The sequence below is a fragment of the Pleurodeles waltl genome, chromosome 2_1 (genome assembly GCF_031143425.1).
Source record: "Pleurodeles waltl isolate 20211129_DDA chromosome 2_1, aPleWal1.hap1.20221129, whole genome shotgun sequence".
NCBI lineage: Eukaryota > Metazoa > Chordata > Amphibia > Caudata > Salamandridae > Pleurodeles > Pleurodeles waltl.
Window position 1 is genome coordinate 279,898,109 of NC_090438.1, and position 17,039 is coordinate 279,915,147.

At 41.3% G+C, this 17,039-nt stretch overlaps 1 protein-coding gene across 1 annotated transcript in view; it reads right to left on the reverse strand.

Annotated features, from left to right (window-relative positions):
• Positions 1-17,039, reverse strand: part of VGLL1 (vestigial like family member 1) — a 43,757-nt gene that overhangs the window by 16,555 nt on the left and 10,163 nt on the right. The window contains exon 2 of the mRNA XM_069212456.1: positions 1,876-2,111. Coding sequence (XP_069068557.1) covers positions 1,876-2,089 — 214 coding nt within the window. The 5' untranslated portion in view covers positions 2,090-2,111. The remainder of the gene's footprint in view (positions 1-1,875; positions 2,112-17,039) is intronic.

Below are 17,039 nucleotides of genomic sequence, written 5' to 3' on the forward strand. Positions count from 1 at the left end.
ATACGCCCGCCATAGAAATTATGTGCTGGGGCAAATCAGTTCTTGTATTCCCCTTTTGGAGATGGCAGCTGGAGTTGTCTGCACTCTACATGCACCAGGCGTGTCTTGGTGAGGGTATACAAGCAACGTGTTCCCTTATGTATTGGGGGCAGATTACAAAGAAGTGGTGCAACACAGCACAGCAAGCAAAGTTACAGGGCTTCGTTGCCCCAGCCTGGAGACAGCAGAAGTACTCATCTTCAAAGAAATGCTACTGGAGAACAGAGCCACTTGCTATCCTTATCACAAGCATTGTCAGGGGCTGCAAAGTGCAAACAGTGGATGGCTGAAATCCAAAACATAGGACATGTTTAATGCACAGCGGTATGTGAGCACTTGAAATGAAGTGCAAATAAAAACTGAGCCAAGTCATGGTGCAAACAGATTTGTGTAGTAAAATTAAATATGTTCCTTAATTTTAGGTACTCCAATGCCATAATTTAACAGTGAATCAGTCGTGTGCTCTTTCCTGTAGTTATCTGTGTATACTGGGGGAAATCATAATTACAGCACAGTTGAATACAAATACATAGGGCGATGTTGCAAGAATCGCAGAAATAGTACTGACTATATAAAATCATCAATCAATCCAGTGATTAATGTCCTGTGTGAATATTCAAGTAAATCTGTAGAAATAATTCTAAAAACGAATATAAACCAGGAGGCTGATTAAAGACTATACCACATACTGAACTTTCAGTAGGGATTGGATTACAGTGTGTTATTGGTATCTAACTCACTGGCGCAAAGGTGCAAAGACGTCCAGGTAAAATAACATTTTGTGACAGAAGCTCTACGTTTATCACTAAAAAAATGGGTGTTTTTCAAGGCTTTTATATTATTTAGCACATCTACTGGTGATACCCTAAGGCTGCTGACTTGTCTGATGGAAGTGCCGACCCTAACCTCTTCAAAAGGGACTGAGCCCACCAATCAAATTTATCTGGAGCCCATAGCAACTTAGCTTTTACATACACTTTCTTCTCTTGCATGAGCTGATTCTTTCCATAAACATCACACCCACTAACATTGCAACACTTGGATCATTGTGCACCATGTATGGAATCAAATGTGCTTGAATTAGTTGGCAGGCAGTTTGCTGACTGTGGTACAAAGCAGTCACCTGCATGTCTCAGGGTAGGCACACAGGTCACTGAGCCACAACTAATCTCGTCACGAACTTGGCTTGCACACAATTAAAATAAAAAAGTAGGTGTGAACCCTGAATAACAATGCCACGGTATCGATCACACACGATATTGAGAACAAAGTATTGAAAATAAAATATCAGCAGGTAAGTAGGTCTAGATATTCTATACCTAACTCCCTATAGATGTATTTTGGTGATATATATATATAGCTTCAAGGTGCGTAGATGTGGAGTTAGGAATAGAACATCTATACTTCTCTATATGCACTTACCTTTCGATATTTTGTTCTTGGATTTTTATGTCTTCAATATTCTTGTACCTGGAGGTCTTGTATTTTGGTGGTCTATAATCAATAGTCGAACCAAAAAAATACACCTCTTTCTGCGCAAAGCTGCATAGTATACGTCCCAACAAAACACTAAAAGTGGCATGATGATGCGTGGAACATGCTGATGTAGCAGAGTCTAAAATATGCTGAACTAATCCATGTAGGTGAAGAGGAACATTTGTGGGTGCATTCACCCTCTGCTACTTTATGATTATTTAGGAGTCACCGACTACTTAAACCAGCATAGACTACTATCAAGATAACTGCAATATTACATTTAAATTTTAATGAAGCAACACATACAACATAATCAAATAAGGTATCATCTAAATAATGTAAAAATTCCATGTGGCTTACCGTTTTTCAAAATAACGCTTTCGTTCTTATTTTTTATACTGAGATCCTGCGGGTTCTTCACGTTCCGTAAGGCTCTAGAGAAGTGCTCATCTACCACTGTATTAATGTCCCCTTGAAAGTAAGTGAAAACCACACATCGTGAGCTCCATTCAGCTTTAATGGGCTGATCTTTGCCTTTGTTTACACCCGAGAGGTGTTTACCATGTTCTTCCATTTTCTTAGGTCTTCTGAAATTCCTATCAACAGAAAAACAGTATGATACAATTAGATGCCAATCTTTTCACAAATCAAGTTAGGATTTCTGCAAAATTGGAGAATCCCATACATTGTCCTTAATAGGTCCAATTAAATTGAGTTCCTAAGAAGGCAGCCAGGTGGTACCGTCTAATGGCAACATTCCTGGGGGGCATCCCTGATTTCCAATTTTTTCATCTTAGTTGACCACATTGTGAGAACTTAATCAAACTATTTAATGCCTGCCTCTGAGTTTTATCAGTCAAATAAGGTGAGAGGAGCACTGGAAGAGGTAAATCTGTAATATTAGCCACTTTTCAAAACTACATTTCTATTTACGCCATTATTACCAGGGGTGTGCGAACACTGCGTGAGTAATTATTAAAGGTTAGGAGTAAAAATGGTAAAGGGTAAATGGTTTGGTTAACGGAATAGACATTCTCCTGGGGGCGGACTCGCCACATAAATTAGAAAGGATATTTGAAAGATTAACCTCCAAAGTTCTAACCCTCTACACTCTGTTATTAGTAGCTAATGAAAAAAGAGGGACCCGAGATTAATCACCCTAAGATTAATCACCCATGATTCAATATAATCATTGCGTTTGTAATGCGCTTTATTACTTCAAGGCTTCAAAGCGCCAGTAGAATTTTAAGGATCACATTAGAATAACTTTATTAGTTTCCAGAAGGACTATAAATTGTCACAAAGTCAAAGGTCAACAGGAAGATTATTCCATAAAATAGCCGATCTTTGGGGGCAGCCCACCTCACTTCCATACCCTCCTTGTATGTGTTTATCCTGATTCGACCAAGTAGCATTTGGTCTTTTGACCTCATTTCTTTTGTCGGTTAATAAAACTGTTTTTTTGGTAATTCAACACAGAGCCATAAATTGCTTCGTGTGCCAGCGTGAGCAATTTGAACTTAACTTCATGCGATTATTCAACCTACAAGATACACATGGAAATGAAATGTGGATGATCACAGGTATACGCATATTCACCATACCGGGCAGTACCAAGTTGATAACAATTTAGTTTCAGTTGAGCTTAATTGAATAGATTTATTTAGTTCTGTTCCAAAAACTAAATCAGGGATTTAGGGATCTGCTGTGGGCCTGTTCTGATTTTGGGTCTCTGACAAGACAGTATGGTGTACGTGTTAGAGATTAAATGGTAGTTGCTAGTGTTGGAAGGTCTCGGGCTGCATTTTACTGGCAAAGACAGGTTTATAGAACTGACACACTTTAGCTGACTGGTAACAATGTTACTGTTGATTAAGGCTGTGATTGAGTACATTGAATTTTTAGGTTTGACTGTCAGAGGTCAAACGGCAGAATCCACTGCTTAAATGTTAGCAAACACCTCTGCTAATGATATAGCAAAGAATGTAAATTTAACACATGTGGGCGGTGGATGAGGGGATATGTGGGATGTGTATGGCACTGAGTGGGATTAGATGTATCGATATTGTAGTCATGTTAGATGGCTCCTGAATACAGGTGGCAAGCAGGATCATCATATTGATTACCTGCTTGGTGTCCTAAGTGGTGTGCAGTTGATGATAATTTGCTTGGTAACATTTGCAGATCCGGGGTTCATTTTGAGATTGTGTAGTTAGTGTGTCCTCTGATTGACTGTAGACATTTGGTGATACAGGAAGATGGTAAAAAGTTAGTGTAGTAGTAAGGTTAGAGATGATAACATGCAGGAAGATTCTGAATCCATGTATCTGCAGAGGGTTTCTCATTTGTCTTCCAAAGGTGCCATAATTCACTCTTTGCAGAAATCTTTGCAAAATCTATTTGGACTTTATTTTCTCTGAGCCCAATTAATCACTAGCGCAGGCCTGAGACTAAACTAAGCATTTTTCACTTTTAACCTCTTGTTCCACTACCAGCTCAATGATTTCCATAACCTAATTCAAAAATGAATTTTAAGACAGATCTAAAACAAGAGTCTTATTTTTTCCTTATAATTTCATCACAGGTGAGATTTAAGTAATCTGTGTGTTTACATTTTATTAGCTGTAGCTACACGATCCTGGTTATTTAGCAGGTTTGCTGAAATTAAGGTCTGTATGTTTGATATCTAGCTCAGAATTATTGAACTGTATAGTGACTCTGATATAACATTACTTACCAGGTGTCCCTCTTTTGTTCAGAATTTTTCCATATCGCTTATAAACTCTTCCTTAGCTTTAATTCTATTCTTATTGACTTTAAAAGACTGAGTATCCTAAAGTTATACATTAATGTCACAACACTATGGGTGGTCTAAATGATAATTGAATTGTACTATCTTCTTCTAATATATATATGTGTGAGACTGTGTTCTTTAAAGTTACTACTTACTGATAATAATGTCAAAGGTACTCCAAAGTGAGATTGTATTTAAAATACCGGTGATTAGATGTCGATTTGTGAGACTTTTCATGTGGATCTACTAAACTGTTTCAATGGATAGCACTCAACAGTCCCTTGTATACCTTCGCCTCTAACGTGATCTAAGGAGTCATCTCTTATGGCTTCTATACGTCACTGAAGATGTCACTTGGTGTCCTGCTTGAATGCAGGAATACCAGTCTGACAGGCAAGCTTCATATTTCACACATGATCTTCCAATAGGTCTTCTGTGTTACCTGAAACAGCCTGGGACCAAGTCTGTGTATAAGAGTAAAAATCTTCATGGTCTCCAGAAATGGAGTATGGATCCAGTGCAAGACAATCATGTTCATCAAGCTCAGATGGGGCTAGCCACATGAGCCTCACAAGTACCACCTGTATGTTCGTTTCTTTATTCTCACTGGCGGTGAATGGTACTTTATGTGCACTTTTGAATTATACAAAGGAGCTTCCTATAAGATCTACCCTTTCGGAGATCTTTATATTATGTCCTACTACCCTTTCGGAGATCTTTATATTATGTCCTTCTACCCTTTCGGAGATCTTTATATTATGTTCTTCGGTTGTAAGGAGGTTCATGGTGGTGGCACTTTGGCCAGGGATTCTTTGATTATGTTAGTTGTTAGACATTAGGTGTAGTGTGTATGATTACTGTCTTTCAACCATCGAGACGAGATGTGTTGATTTCAGGTAAGGGGGCTTTATACCCACAAGAGGGCCGCATGTCTGTCTCCCTCTTGTATTTGATTTTGTTGGTTATTTCATATTGCAGCACATTCCGCCTGAGTGAGCCCTTAAGGAACATGTGGAATCGTTCAGCAAGCAGTTTTCACTCTTGCTTGTGTTTTTAATTTAATTTTCCTTTTGCTGTGGTTGCTCACATTCGCACTACTTCATAGCACATTTTGGCCCACCAGGCACAGACGCGACTTGTGGCAGTAGTGCTATATAGGACCTACTATCAGTTGTGTGGAGTCCTGGCTTACCCTGACTTTCAATAAAGGCTTTCCTTGTACCGCTGTGTGTCTTTGTTTATTTGGTGTCCTGGCTGTAACTCCGCATTTTAGCACGTGGGTGTTGGCTTACTCCCAACTTTGCTCATGCACTCGGCAGGTTTTTATTTTTGGACTTGTGATTTTCTAAGTGTGCATTCTTGCTTTGGGTGTAAGAGCAAGGCTTGCCTGCAAAGTAGCAATTTTTGCAGACGCTCCTTTTCATTAAGACGTCAATGTACCTTTTCATTAACTTTGTTTAAAATGTGGATTTTCTGATCCCTACCTTTCTCCTTCCACCTTTGTTCGATGTCAAATTGACCTTTCTTTTGCAATTTCTGTTGCATTTTCATTCTAGATTGTGTGTGTTTGGACGTGTGTGTGGTTGATTTGTTATGGAGTTGCTACAAAGTGTAGGTTTGCGCACAGTATATTTTTACTGATGTTTTGCAGATATTCTTATTTTCGCCCCGACTACAGCTCAGCATGTGGCACTGTTCGCTTGCAATAGTCATTTTATGAACGGAGTGTTCAAGACATCCTTAAAATTAAATCCTAAAACTTGAGGCAGGTAATGTTTTATATGTCCCGGTCCTGTCCGGTAGTGAGTACCTACTTCTCTTTCATTTGAAAGGGAGCATGCTAGCAGCTCCCAGGACGGGTGCAGTACTAATGATGGGACTGTTCCAGGGGTTCTCATTAGCAAACAGGTACCCGGGGACAGCGAGTACCTGCACTTCAGTGATTTCATTCCAAACGCTGCATGTAGGTTTGGTGCTCAGGGTCTGAAGGTCTCTCGCCAGTTCTTTGTGAAATGGCGGTGTCAGCTCGTGGAATGCTTAGCAGGCCAGGGGTTGCTTTCTTCTAGATGCCGTGCAACTTTGCAATGTGTCTTGTGTCCCAGTGGCTAAAGTGACACAGTGGGTTGTCAGCTCACAGCAGTCCAGCACGTGGTTTGTTTGACTTGCACTAAGGTTTAATGTCTAATCGGTATTGCTCATTTTGAAAAAGAACAAGGCTTGTTTACAAACTAGGTATGCAATAGCGTATTAAGGAAATGAGTACAAACCTAAGTGTAAGTATATTAAACAATCTATACAAATACAAGGCCCACTGTTATTAAGGGAAAAAAAGATGCATTCGTCTATAGGCCAGGACATGGGATCTTTGAAGACACAACCCCAATTTCAATGTGCACAAGATAAAGCAACTCGAATGGGAATAAATAGGAAGAGGTGGGCAGGCGAGATTCCTTCATGAGCATGACTGGAGCACAAGAAAACAAGCACAAAGTGCTGAAACTTCTTAAAGAGGGGTTTCTTCAAAGGGTATTTCCTTTTCTTCCGAAAGGGCCACACAAATCTGCTCACATTTTGGATGGGTCAAAACTCAAAGCTAGAGTTCAGGCCCCCAACAACATGCCTTCACTTCAAGAAATGGCAGCATTGCCACATCTCGCGCAGCACCCTCCTAATGGGAGCTGTTCATGCTGACTTTGGCCGTAGCGCCAGAAGTGAATAAGCAGCTTTATTGCTTTAAACCAAATCTATGCAGCTTTTGACTTGAGGAGAGGAATGGAGATATTGTTTGGGTGTTTGAGGATTAGAGGTTTGTAATTACAGCAGCAAGTATATCTCCTGATGGGAGAGGGCCAAGAGAGCATTGGTAAGGAACTTACAGGTGTCAAACATTTGTACCAGCTCTAGATAAGGCTCTACCCGAAAATTAATTTGAAATACCCTTAAACCTTATTTTAAACACTGGCCTTAGTGCCTAACAGCTCTTCTGCTTAAGGATTTAGAGCAATGCTCAATAACTGGAATGAGACAATTAATTATGGACTGTGAAGATTTTGAAGCATTAATAAGGCCCAACACACCAGGAGTTCATTATATGCATCACCAGATCGGGACACAATCCTGGCACACCAAGTCACTTCCAGTTCATTCCCTCAGCATTCCAGGGATTTCTCCGTCACCTAGACTGGAGTCCACACAGGTAGAGTGTGCTTCACAAATGTAGTCATTATTAGCAGTATTAGTAGAAGCTCAGAAGTAGCAGTTGTGAACATTAACAGGCAGATCACCAGGTGGACATCAAATCCATTACCTCATGGATACGTATAAAGGTTTTGAGCTGAAGTATATCAAGCACCTCCCAACAAACATACTCTCTACTCACACTAAAGTAGACAGTCAGAGTTTGGACTTAGATCTTTTTAGGAATGATCCCGGGTATGCACTGCTGATCACATGAAGGCCTACATCAGTCTGTATATAACACATCCTAGTCCTGCAGTTTGAGGCACCCAGGACATAAAAGTGACAAACCTCAGGCCTAAGTCATCAAAAGTGGAAGCCAGTTCCAACATTTTTCCAGCATCAATAAATAGGTTTGAAGGCCTCTTTCAAATGTAATGGCTGTAGCACAGCCATTACATTTAAAGTCTCGTTCTAGATCATGATGTAGTTATTCCGTTTCTGAAAAACAAAATCCTTCACAGCTTCATTTCTTCGTGCTATTGTGAATTGCTACTCAGAAACTAGAGAATTGATCTAGAGCTCCATTCAAAAGGAGTAACCTGGGATAAATACTGCAGGACTTTACTCGTAACGTTTGCATACAAATGAAATGTAATCAAGGCACGTATCAAATAGTCTGCCCACCCCGTTCATACCTGAGAAAAAACCCAATAACCTTCACCAGGTCACTGAGTCACAACTTTATCGAGCATTTGAAAATCAACCACTTTGCACAATACAGAATTTCTTACACTACTTCTTAACTAAGTCCAAAGTTTTTATTGCTTGTATTGTCTAATGCCTTAAGAAAAATCTGTTATAAGGGCATTTATAAAGGAAAAATAGATGTACCGTCCATGCTCTCTGTGATTCTTGCATCTATTGCATCCAACTTATTCTACACTTTGGAGCACTTCTAAGGATGATGGAGAAGTTTAGCATAATGCTTAACAATTGTATCACTGAGTAAGCTCAGCGTTGGAGATGACAGATTGTGCTATTTAAAAAATTTAGATGGCCTGAAATTGTTTTCAGGTCAAAGGAATCCAGTTTGAGAAAACAATCACACTGAAACAATTGTGCTCAAGAAACCAGATCTTCATTAAAAAAAGATTCATCAGAATCACATCAGGCGCCAAGAGTTGATTGATCTTCATGGAATTCACAGACCAATTTAATTCCTGACACACAGATGAATAAACATTAAATCACGCAGACGCATCAGGAGTTATTGAGTTAATGTCGAAGTAAATTAGAGATAGCCACAATAGGCAGCATTAATATTATGTTCTTGGGATGTGTCATAATATTTTGCAGCGTTTACCACAGTTCTCCCGTAGATATATCATTTTTGGGGGGTTCCATACCCATAATCTTTAAGTAGATTTACTCTTGAAAAACCTTCTGTTTGATGCAATTGAAAAGCAGGAAATTTTCAGTCAGAGGAATTATAATAGTAATATATATTCTGTTCTTTGTCTTTCTGACTGCCAATCAAATTAAACTGTATACACAGAATGGCCAACGATGCAAGTTTGAAAACAAAATGGCCCTCACATCTGTACTAATAGGTTCTTTCTTCACTAGCAAGTGTACTGAAACCAACATTAGTAGTGACCCTCAATAGTAGGGGCCACCAAAGTAACTAAAGACTTTTTAATAAATATGCTATATAGACATGGTTTCATGAAGAAATCCACATATGAGTTACTTAAAATAGCTTGTCAATCCGTCCAACAAAATGTCCTTCATTCAGCAGCTTCATTTTAAGTAGGGATTCTCAAACATATCTCTCCCACAACTACATCTAGAGAATTCCTCTTGCAATGAATCAAGCAAGGGTTTGTTTGATATACATTTAGTCAGTTGAATCTATGAAAAATGACTACTACATCTGCCAATGCAAAAGCAGAACTCTTAAAATTCAAAGACGAAACCCTATCTCTTCCTCCCATACAGAATGCGACTTGATACTCTTTAGATGTAGTTGTTGCACAAATGATTGTAGAACAAATTTAATCTCACCACATTTCAAGTCAATAGTTGATAAAGATATATTTCAAGTAAAATCTATATGCTATGTTTCCATTACATTGTTATCAATGATATTTGATACCCCAAATGTGCAAGACTTTAGGCAGTAAGGGGCATATTTATACCCCATTTGCGCCGAATTTGCATCATTTTGTTACGCAAATTTGGCACAAACCTAACTCCAAATTTATACGTTGGTGCTAGACCCGTCTAGTACCAAAGTTTTGGAGTTAAAGTAATTTTTTGCCTGCAGGAAACTACCTTGCGTCAATGAGATGCAAGTTAGGTGTTCCCGGGCAAAAAACGACAATATGGCCTTAGTCCATATCTATCCCCCGTGCTAATTAAAATCAAGCACGGGGGGAAGCTGGCCTTAAATAATGGTACTAAGCTTGCTTATTGCCATTATTTATTGCTTGGGTCAGGGCAGGAGTTAGGGGACCTGTGGGCCTATTTCCACGGTCAGAGACCATGAAATGAGACCACAGGTGCCCTTCCCTAGTCCCTGGGACACCCCTACCCAAACCAGAGGGACACCAGAGGATAGAGGGACCCCGTTCTCTGGTGAGTAAGGTAAGTACAGGTAAGTGTATATATTTTTTTAAGAAGTGCCATGTGGGGGCTAACTTGGGCCCCCCTACATTACATGGCACTGGGACCAATGGCCATGCCCAGGGTACAAAAGTCCCCTGGGCATGGCCATTGGGGTAGAGGGCATGACTCCTTTCTTTACCAAGACAGGAGTCATGTCTATGGGCGTTGTGCATCAAAGGATGACACTAGTCTGATTAGAGGCATTATTTATGCCTCTCCCCATACTAGCATCATCCTTTGATGCACAACCTCCTGTTCTACCTACACCTCCCCCACCCAGCTAGCGTCCTTTTATTATGACGCTAGACGGGCCTTACGGCCGGCAACCGCCATACCGTAAATATGATGCCGGGTCGGTGTCTTGGGATGGCGCTAGCCGGCGGTAAACTTTTTCACACAAAACTGCATTAGTGCAGTTTTGCTTGAAAAAGTAAAAATCAGGGCCTAGGCCTCCACAGACACTGCAGGTAGGCTAGCAAGCATTCTTTAATTCTTAAAATAGAAGTCCATGAAAATTTCAAATCTACTTTCTTTGGCAATAGAGTGGTGCACGGTGTGGAAATTTCACCCACAATATTGTGGCTCCCCTCACCTACCGTCCTCCCCCACCACGGTAAGAGACCTAGTTAAGGCTTCTCTCAAAACCAATAGAGCTCAATTCTAAATAAACTGCTTTTTCACAAATAGTACAGAAAATTGCATGATTCAAATCCTCAGACGGATAAATTCCAGAACACACTAATTCACTACAGTACATGTAAGTTAAGACAGTCAACGCTACTTAACTGACATACCTAGTTTTGGGGAAAAGTTCAGAAATGGTCTAAGGGGCAAGGAAGACTTTCCTGAGTATGTGAAGGCTCCTGCAGTATTTTAGTCTTGGAGAAACAATCTTGGAGAATCAACCCCTAGACTGGAAGGTGTGAAAGCGGCGGCCCACCAAACGATTCTGTCGAGGTCTCTGCGTGCCCTGGATCTCAAGAACTGAGCCGGAGAGACTCCTGTCCTTGAACAACAAGAACTGGGAAATCGTGGAAGGGGAAGGGGAAGGAGGCAACTGGCTAAAGTGGCTCACCTGGGCCAAAATGAAAATTAGAACTATCAAAATTCTTTCCTTGTGGACAACGGTCCTTACAGACAATAAACGCACTCCCTTTTCATTGTCCAAGGGAGGAACATATGACATACAGCGCGTGGCCACTGTGAGGTAGGTGCAAAACAGTAATCCTCTGGCATTGGATGCAAACAAGGAAGGGGGACCTTTAATACATTTTATCAGCTAGAAACAGAAGACGTAAAATACGGATCTCACAGTAGGCTACCACCTCATCAGACCATCACCTGTAAGTGGCCCTTCTTAGAGGGGACAAGTGAACCATGTAGGCATTCACATTTCTTAACTGAGTTTTCTCTCACGCACAGAAATGTAAATTGGGGTTGCCCTGGAAAGGGGCAAATTGTTTTCTCCAATAACTCTTGAATAGCAAGAGATACAAAAAAATGGCGTGCCTCTGTGTTACCCATCCCTTACCGGCTTCCAAAACAACTGAAATAATAGTTTTAAGAAAAAAAACGAATTATGTTTGTAAAATAACAAAAGATGGAATGCCTAGAAGACTCTCAGACACTAGCATGCGCTTGAAGCCAAATATCAGTCCATTGGTTTTTAGCTCAACACCTCCACTCCAAATGAGGAGCAACCATATGCAAATCAGAGGTGGTCCTGCTCCAATCGGAACAGTCCAATTGGAACTTTCAGGTACGTCACCTCTGAACGAGAACACAAGCAATCCTAGATCACAAATCACTAATTACTGTTACTAATGCATCCCTATATGGAATACTATTCTCCGTAGTTTCAAAGACAACAATACCTGTTTCGTTTCGACAATTACATGGAAAAAAGACTCACGTTTAAACGTAAACTGCATAACTGCTTTAAAGAAGGCGTTGTATGTATAAGAGAACTCTTCTAGAACTATTTTGAAAATTACAAAAATAGGTGTACTTTGGATATTTTGCATTATTATTCAATAGTAGGTGACGTTACAGAAGCAAAATGACATGAGCCAACGTCTGTTCTCTGCATCCCACTCACCGGTTGGAAGACCCACGAGTAAGCACAAAACCCGGGTCTGCTTTAGGCAAATCCAGGAGCATAAACAGCATAAAAATGTTCCCGACACATAATCTTTCTTTTGAAGGGTAGACCCAGGAGCTGGAAGCGCAAGGTATGGTGCACGTGCATTCAAAGTCTTTCTCAAGAAGTTGGCACGTGCATGTCTGACTCGAGCAAAGTTACTTGGGAGGTAGCTGATTACTCTTATTAACACTAGGATGTTACAGAGATGCTCTTCAATCCGCGGAAAACGAAAAAACAAACACAAACTCCAGTAGTTTGGAAATAAACCCAAACCTTTCATTTTGCTGTTTTTTTATTAACGAAATACCATAATTCATCTTGGAATCACAAGTGCTATGAGTTAAGTCTACAATCCTGTGTAGGATTTTCTTTTCGGGTATCATCAGAAGGACCTCTAAGTTACTAATGAATCTTTGCATGGGATGTCATAGTACTAGGAGAGACAGCGTATTTGGCACCATTCTAGAGCCTGTGGGACAGAAATATGCGTATTCTCAGGTGGCAAAAATCAATGCTCTGACCCTAGGTGGTGGAAGGAGAACGAGCAGGTGATTAAAGGAATTAAGAGAGAAGGTAGGAGAGAGATATAGAAAGTGACATAGGGAAAATGGTAAGAGTGTAACTGTGTAAAGCGTATGTAGGAAAGAAGAGGGCAACAGTCTGGCAAGTGTGATGACCGAGGTGAGGGTAAGAGATGACAAATTAAAATTAATTAAGAGGAATAGGAGAACATTTTGAGAAGAGAAAGGGATGAAAGCTGGAAAGATGAACACAAACGAGAGATTGAGGGAGAAAAAGATAGAGAGAAAAAGAAAAGGAAAAGAATGGAAAGGGATATAGAATGGAAATAGAGACAAAGGGAGAGAATACCTAATAGAGAATATAGTGGTCAGAAGGGACAATGGAAGGAGAGAATAAAAGAGCATAAAACTGCATTTTTGTATTTAAATGTCTCTACCAGACACCATTCTCTCTCTCTGGCCTCTTAGACCATAGGTAGGAAAGGTCTCTGTACAGGTGCACAAAGGCCTCAAAGAAAGAAATCAAGGTTAATTGACGAGTGTGCACCTGAACATCAGCAGTAGGATCTTCAGGAATTTAATCCAGTGGATATGATAAAAAGGGAGTAGCAGCAGTGATGACTGGAGTGATTGGAGCAGGACTTTCTGGATATGACAGAGTCATCACTGACATTGTTGTGAGTGAATGTTGGGGAGGTGAAAGAGAGTGACAGAAAGTGTGGTGATCTGGAATGTCACCTGAGTGACAGTGGTGGCCCGGACTCACATATTCATTCACTAATCTACCTGTACACTCTTCTGTGTGGATTAGACACCGACTTTAGAGATTTTTGTATGACCTACATGCCACTGATGCCTGAGTTGTACATGTTCTGTGAGTGATGGAAGATTGCGCTAATACTGCCATACTACTATTTAATCCTTTACCACATACTAAACCGTAAGTACTGTAATGCTTGTAAGTATTTGCACTGTGCCTGTCTTCTGTGAGAGAGGTAAGCTTATTTTGTTCGGGGATCAATCCTGTGATGTCATTTGGGTCAAATGGTGCATAGTCTGGTGTTTTAGTCAATTTGTATCCATGGTTACCTCGGCTTCCATTTATAAGTTATGAGAGCGATTGTCTAACATATGCCAAAGCATGGAGTGGAACCTGTTATTACACACAGTGTAATCTGAAGGCAGAGTAACAGGGAGTGTGCTCGGTCGGCCAGGGCAGCATTATGTCAACCTACAATGGGAGGAGTGTGTGTGCTGTTTGGGGACAGAACAGACAGACAAGGAACACACCTGAATGTCCTGCGCCTTGTTTGCCTACTAGGAAATTGTACATCAGCAACTCAATAGGTGCCCCGTTGTGTCTCCTCCCGCTAGTGAAGTGTATTAAGTCCATACTCTGGATGCTCAGGGGTTGAGACATCAGCCAGGTGACCAGTGTTTTACGCACACTGCAGGAGCTGACTGCATGCCTGGGACATGACAAGACCAAGGAGCAGGCGCCATTTCCTCCCAGAATGAGATACATTGTGGCATTGTCATTTATGATGTACTAATGCCACATTACTGTGTACCACATTCCTCAATAGGCGAGGTGTTATGTTGAGCTCAACCCGTCTACCACTGACGGTACTTGCCCTGTGACGTTGTAAACACAGAAGTAAGATGAATATTTCTGTGTGCCTCAAGGAATCTAGTAATATGCTAGAACAACTGGAACAGCGAGCTGGAACAGGAAGCAAACATCCAAGAAGAGTGAGGGTGATGTTGAAAAACAGCTGGAATGTTGATGAATGCACAGAAAATGATGGAAGGAGCTTGGAATGTTGGAGGAAAAATTAGATTAAAAGTCTGGAAAAGTGAAAGTGGTACTAGGAAATGTGGAATAAGCACAGGCGGTAGAGGTAAAGGAGGCCAGAGCTCTCAGGAAGCGCTCAATAGCTGCAGGGTGACAAGACCTGGGTGATTCTTGGTGAAGTGCCAAGTGACCACACTATGCCCCCCTAAACATCTGATATTAGCCCAGTCCTAGTGGTTCCATTACACGCATTTAGGCATTACTACAGAGTGTAGCACCGAGGATTCCCTGACTTCCTACTTTTTGATGGAGTATGAGCATATTTCATCTCTTCCTCAGACACCATTCCAACATTCTACAATCACCCCTGCCCCATTGCGCCACCTCCCTGATTACAATAAAATGGTACCTAAAATATCAAATCACTCCTGCCACTCTCTTATTATGAATTGCACCAAAATGCCATACTCTTAAGAACTTTCCGTAGGGGCCACATTGCACTGGACATGACAACACACCTCAGGCTTCAAAGCAATTTTTCATATAGCCGGTTCTCACCAGGTGATTCACAGCTTGCAATTGTTCTTGACATATCTGGAACTTGTTACTCGAATGCCTAACCGGAAAAAAGGCAATAAAGATTATTTTAAAAAAATAGAGATGGTGAGGGGTGGAAGTACCATAATTGGACCTAAGGGAAGTCCAGTAAATGTGACCCAAAAAGTCATGAGTGTTGGAGGATTGGTGGGAAGGTGGAAGAAGAGGATCAGAAAAGTGGAGGAGGACTCAGGGAACCAGGTGGGCGAGCAGAGAGCTCTGTATCTTTCTTTGAGTATGTGTTGGGTGATAATGCAGAATCCTCGAATTTCTGGAGGCAGTGCTAATTCATGAAGAGGCTCTATCAATGGAGGGTCTCCCCTAGAATGGTAGATGCTCTAACACATTTACTACCCCTTCCACAAATCAGAGGACGTTCTGTTTCTTTGGTTTTATGTAACATACTCCAGCCATTGTTATGGCCTGAACTGCTGTGGGTGTCCTGGGGTGTACTCTACTACCAGGGGCGAGGGCATTCCAGGATTCAGGAGTCTTTTCAGTGAGATGTAGTATGTGTATCTCTTTGTGTCCATATTTTCAGAGTCTGCCACTTTTGATCCTCCCAGTGCCCATGTCTCCCAAAATCTCAGAAAGTCTGCTACACTATGATGCGTGACCATGAAGGCACTTAAGACTCTTCCAATAATTACCCAACAACGAGCAGGCATTACTACTTCCCGTCAGTAGGAGATGACAAATCTCAGGATCACACCAACTTGAAACTGGATCAAATCACACTAGAGATGGAGGTGCCTTAAAGTGTGTAGTTGTTTCTCTGTGAATCAAGATGGTTCCATATGTACGCTTACTGCAACACACCCCAGCCACAGTCTGAAGGCAACTGACAGCTACAGAATCCTCAGATCCTCTTGATTACATGTGGTCCAGTTTGGAATCCAGAGAATCCCACAACAGACTGGAAGAACGCTACACTCTCAATTCCCTTTACTCCTCTCCGTGCACTGGTGCAACCCTATATGAGTAGCCTCTGCCTATCTACGCACAGTAGAACACTTACCACACAGGCCACACAGCATCCACACACTTTCTCTCCACATCTGTAAGCCGAAGGCCCTCATTATGAGTGGCCTGTCCCCAATATTTGGCTGCTCGGCATTGCCGTTATAGGGGCTTCCAGGGATTAAAGGTTTTTGGGGGAAAAACAATCAAGCATCTGGACTGATTCCTGCATATTTTCAACTGGAGTTTCACTCACACAGCAGCCAAAATCTCAGTGTTAAACATAACTTCTCATTTAAATGGGCCCATTACCTGGCCCATCAGAATTTACCAGCTCCTTGTAACTGAGGCATTAGTGTCCTGTGTCTTACTGCTTTTGGTTCATTCCATGGCAAGGCACAACAACAGAAACCACAGTAAGAGCACAACCCTTGTCCTCGCACACATCAAACACTACTGATAGAGGTCACATGATAGACACAATGGTCTCCATCCAAGCACACCCCTAGTGCTACCCAACCGCGAATGTGTTTCTGCACCTCTGCAGGGCATGAACTACAATATTTGTAAAATACATGTCGTCTCTGCCATTAGTTTGATCTAAAGAGGTGGAAGACAAGAATGACCATTTTGAGGGAATGCTGGGGAATGTAGAACCAAAGCTGGGAATCTGGAGAGTGCGTCACGGAATGAGGAGAGTGAAGTGGTGAACGTTAATATCTTGTAAATATAGGCTTGTATCTGATGACTTAAAAACCAAGCCGGACTAGCCATTCTGCCACTCGGTCATTTCCCCAAGAGGCTACAGGCCTGGGGGGCTGTTTTCAGAGCCTGATGGCTGCCATGACTCAGTGTCGATGGATCCAT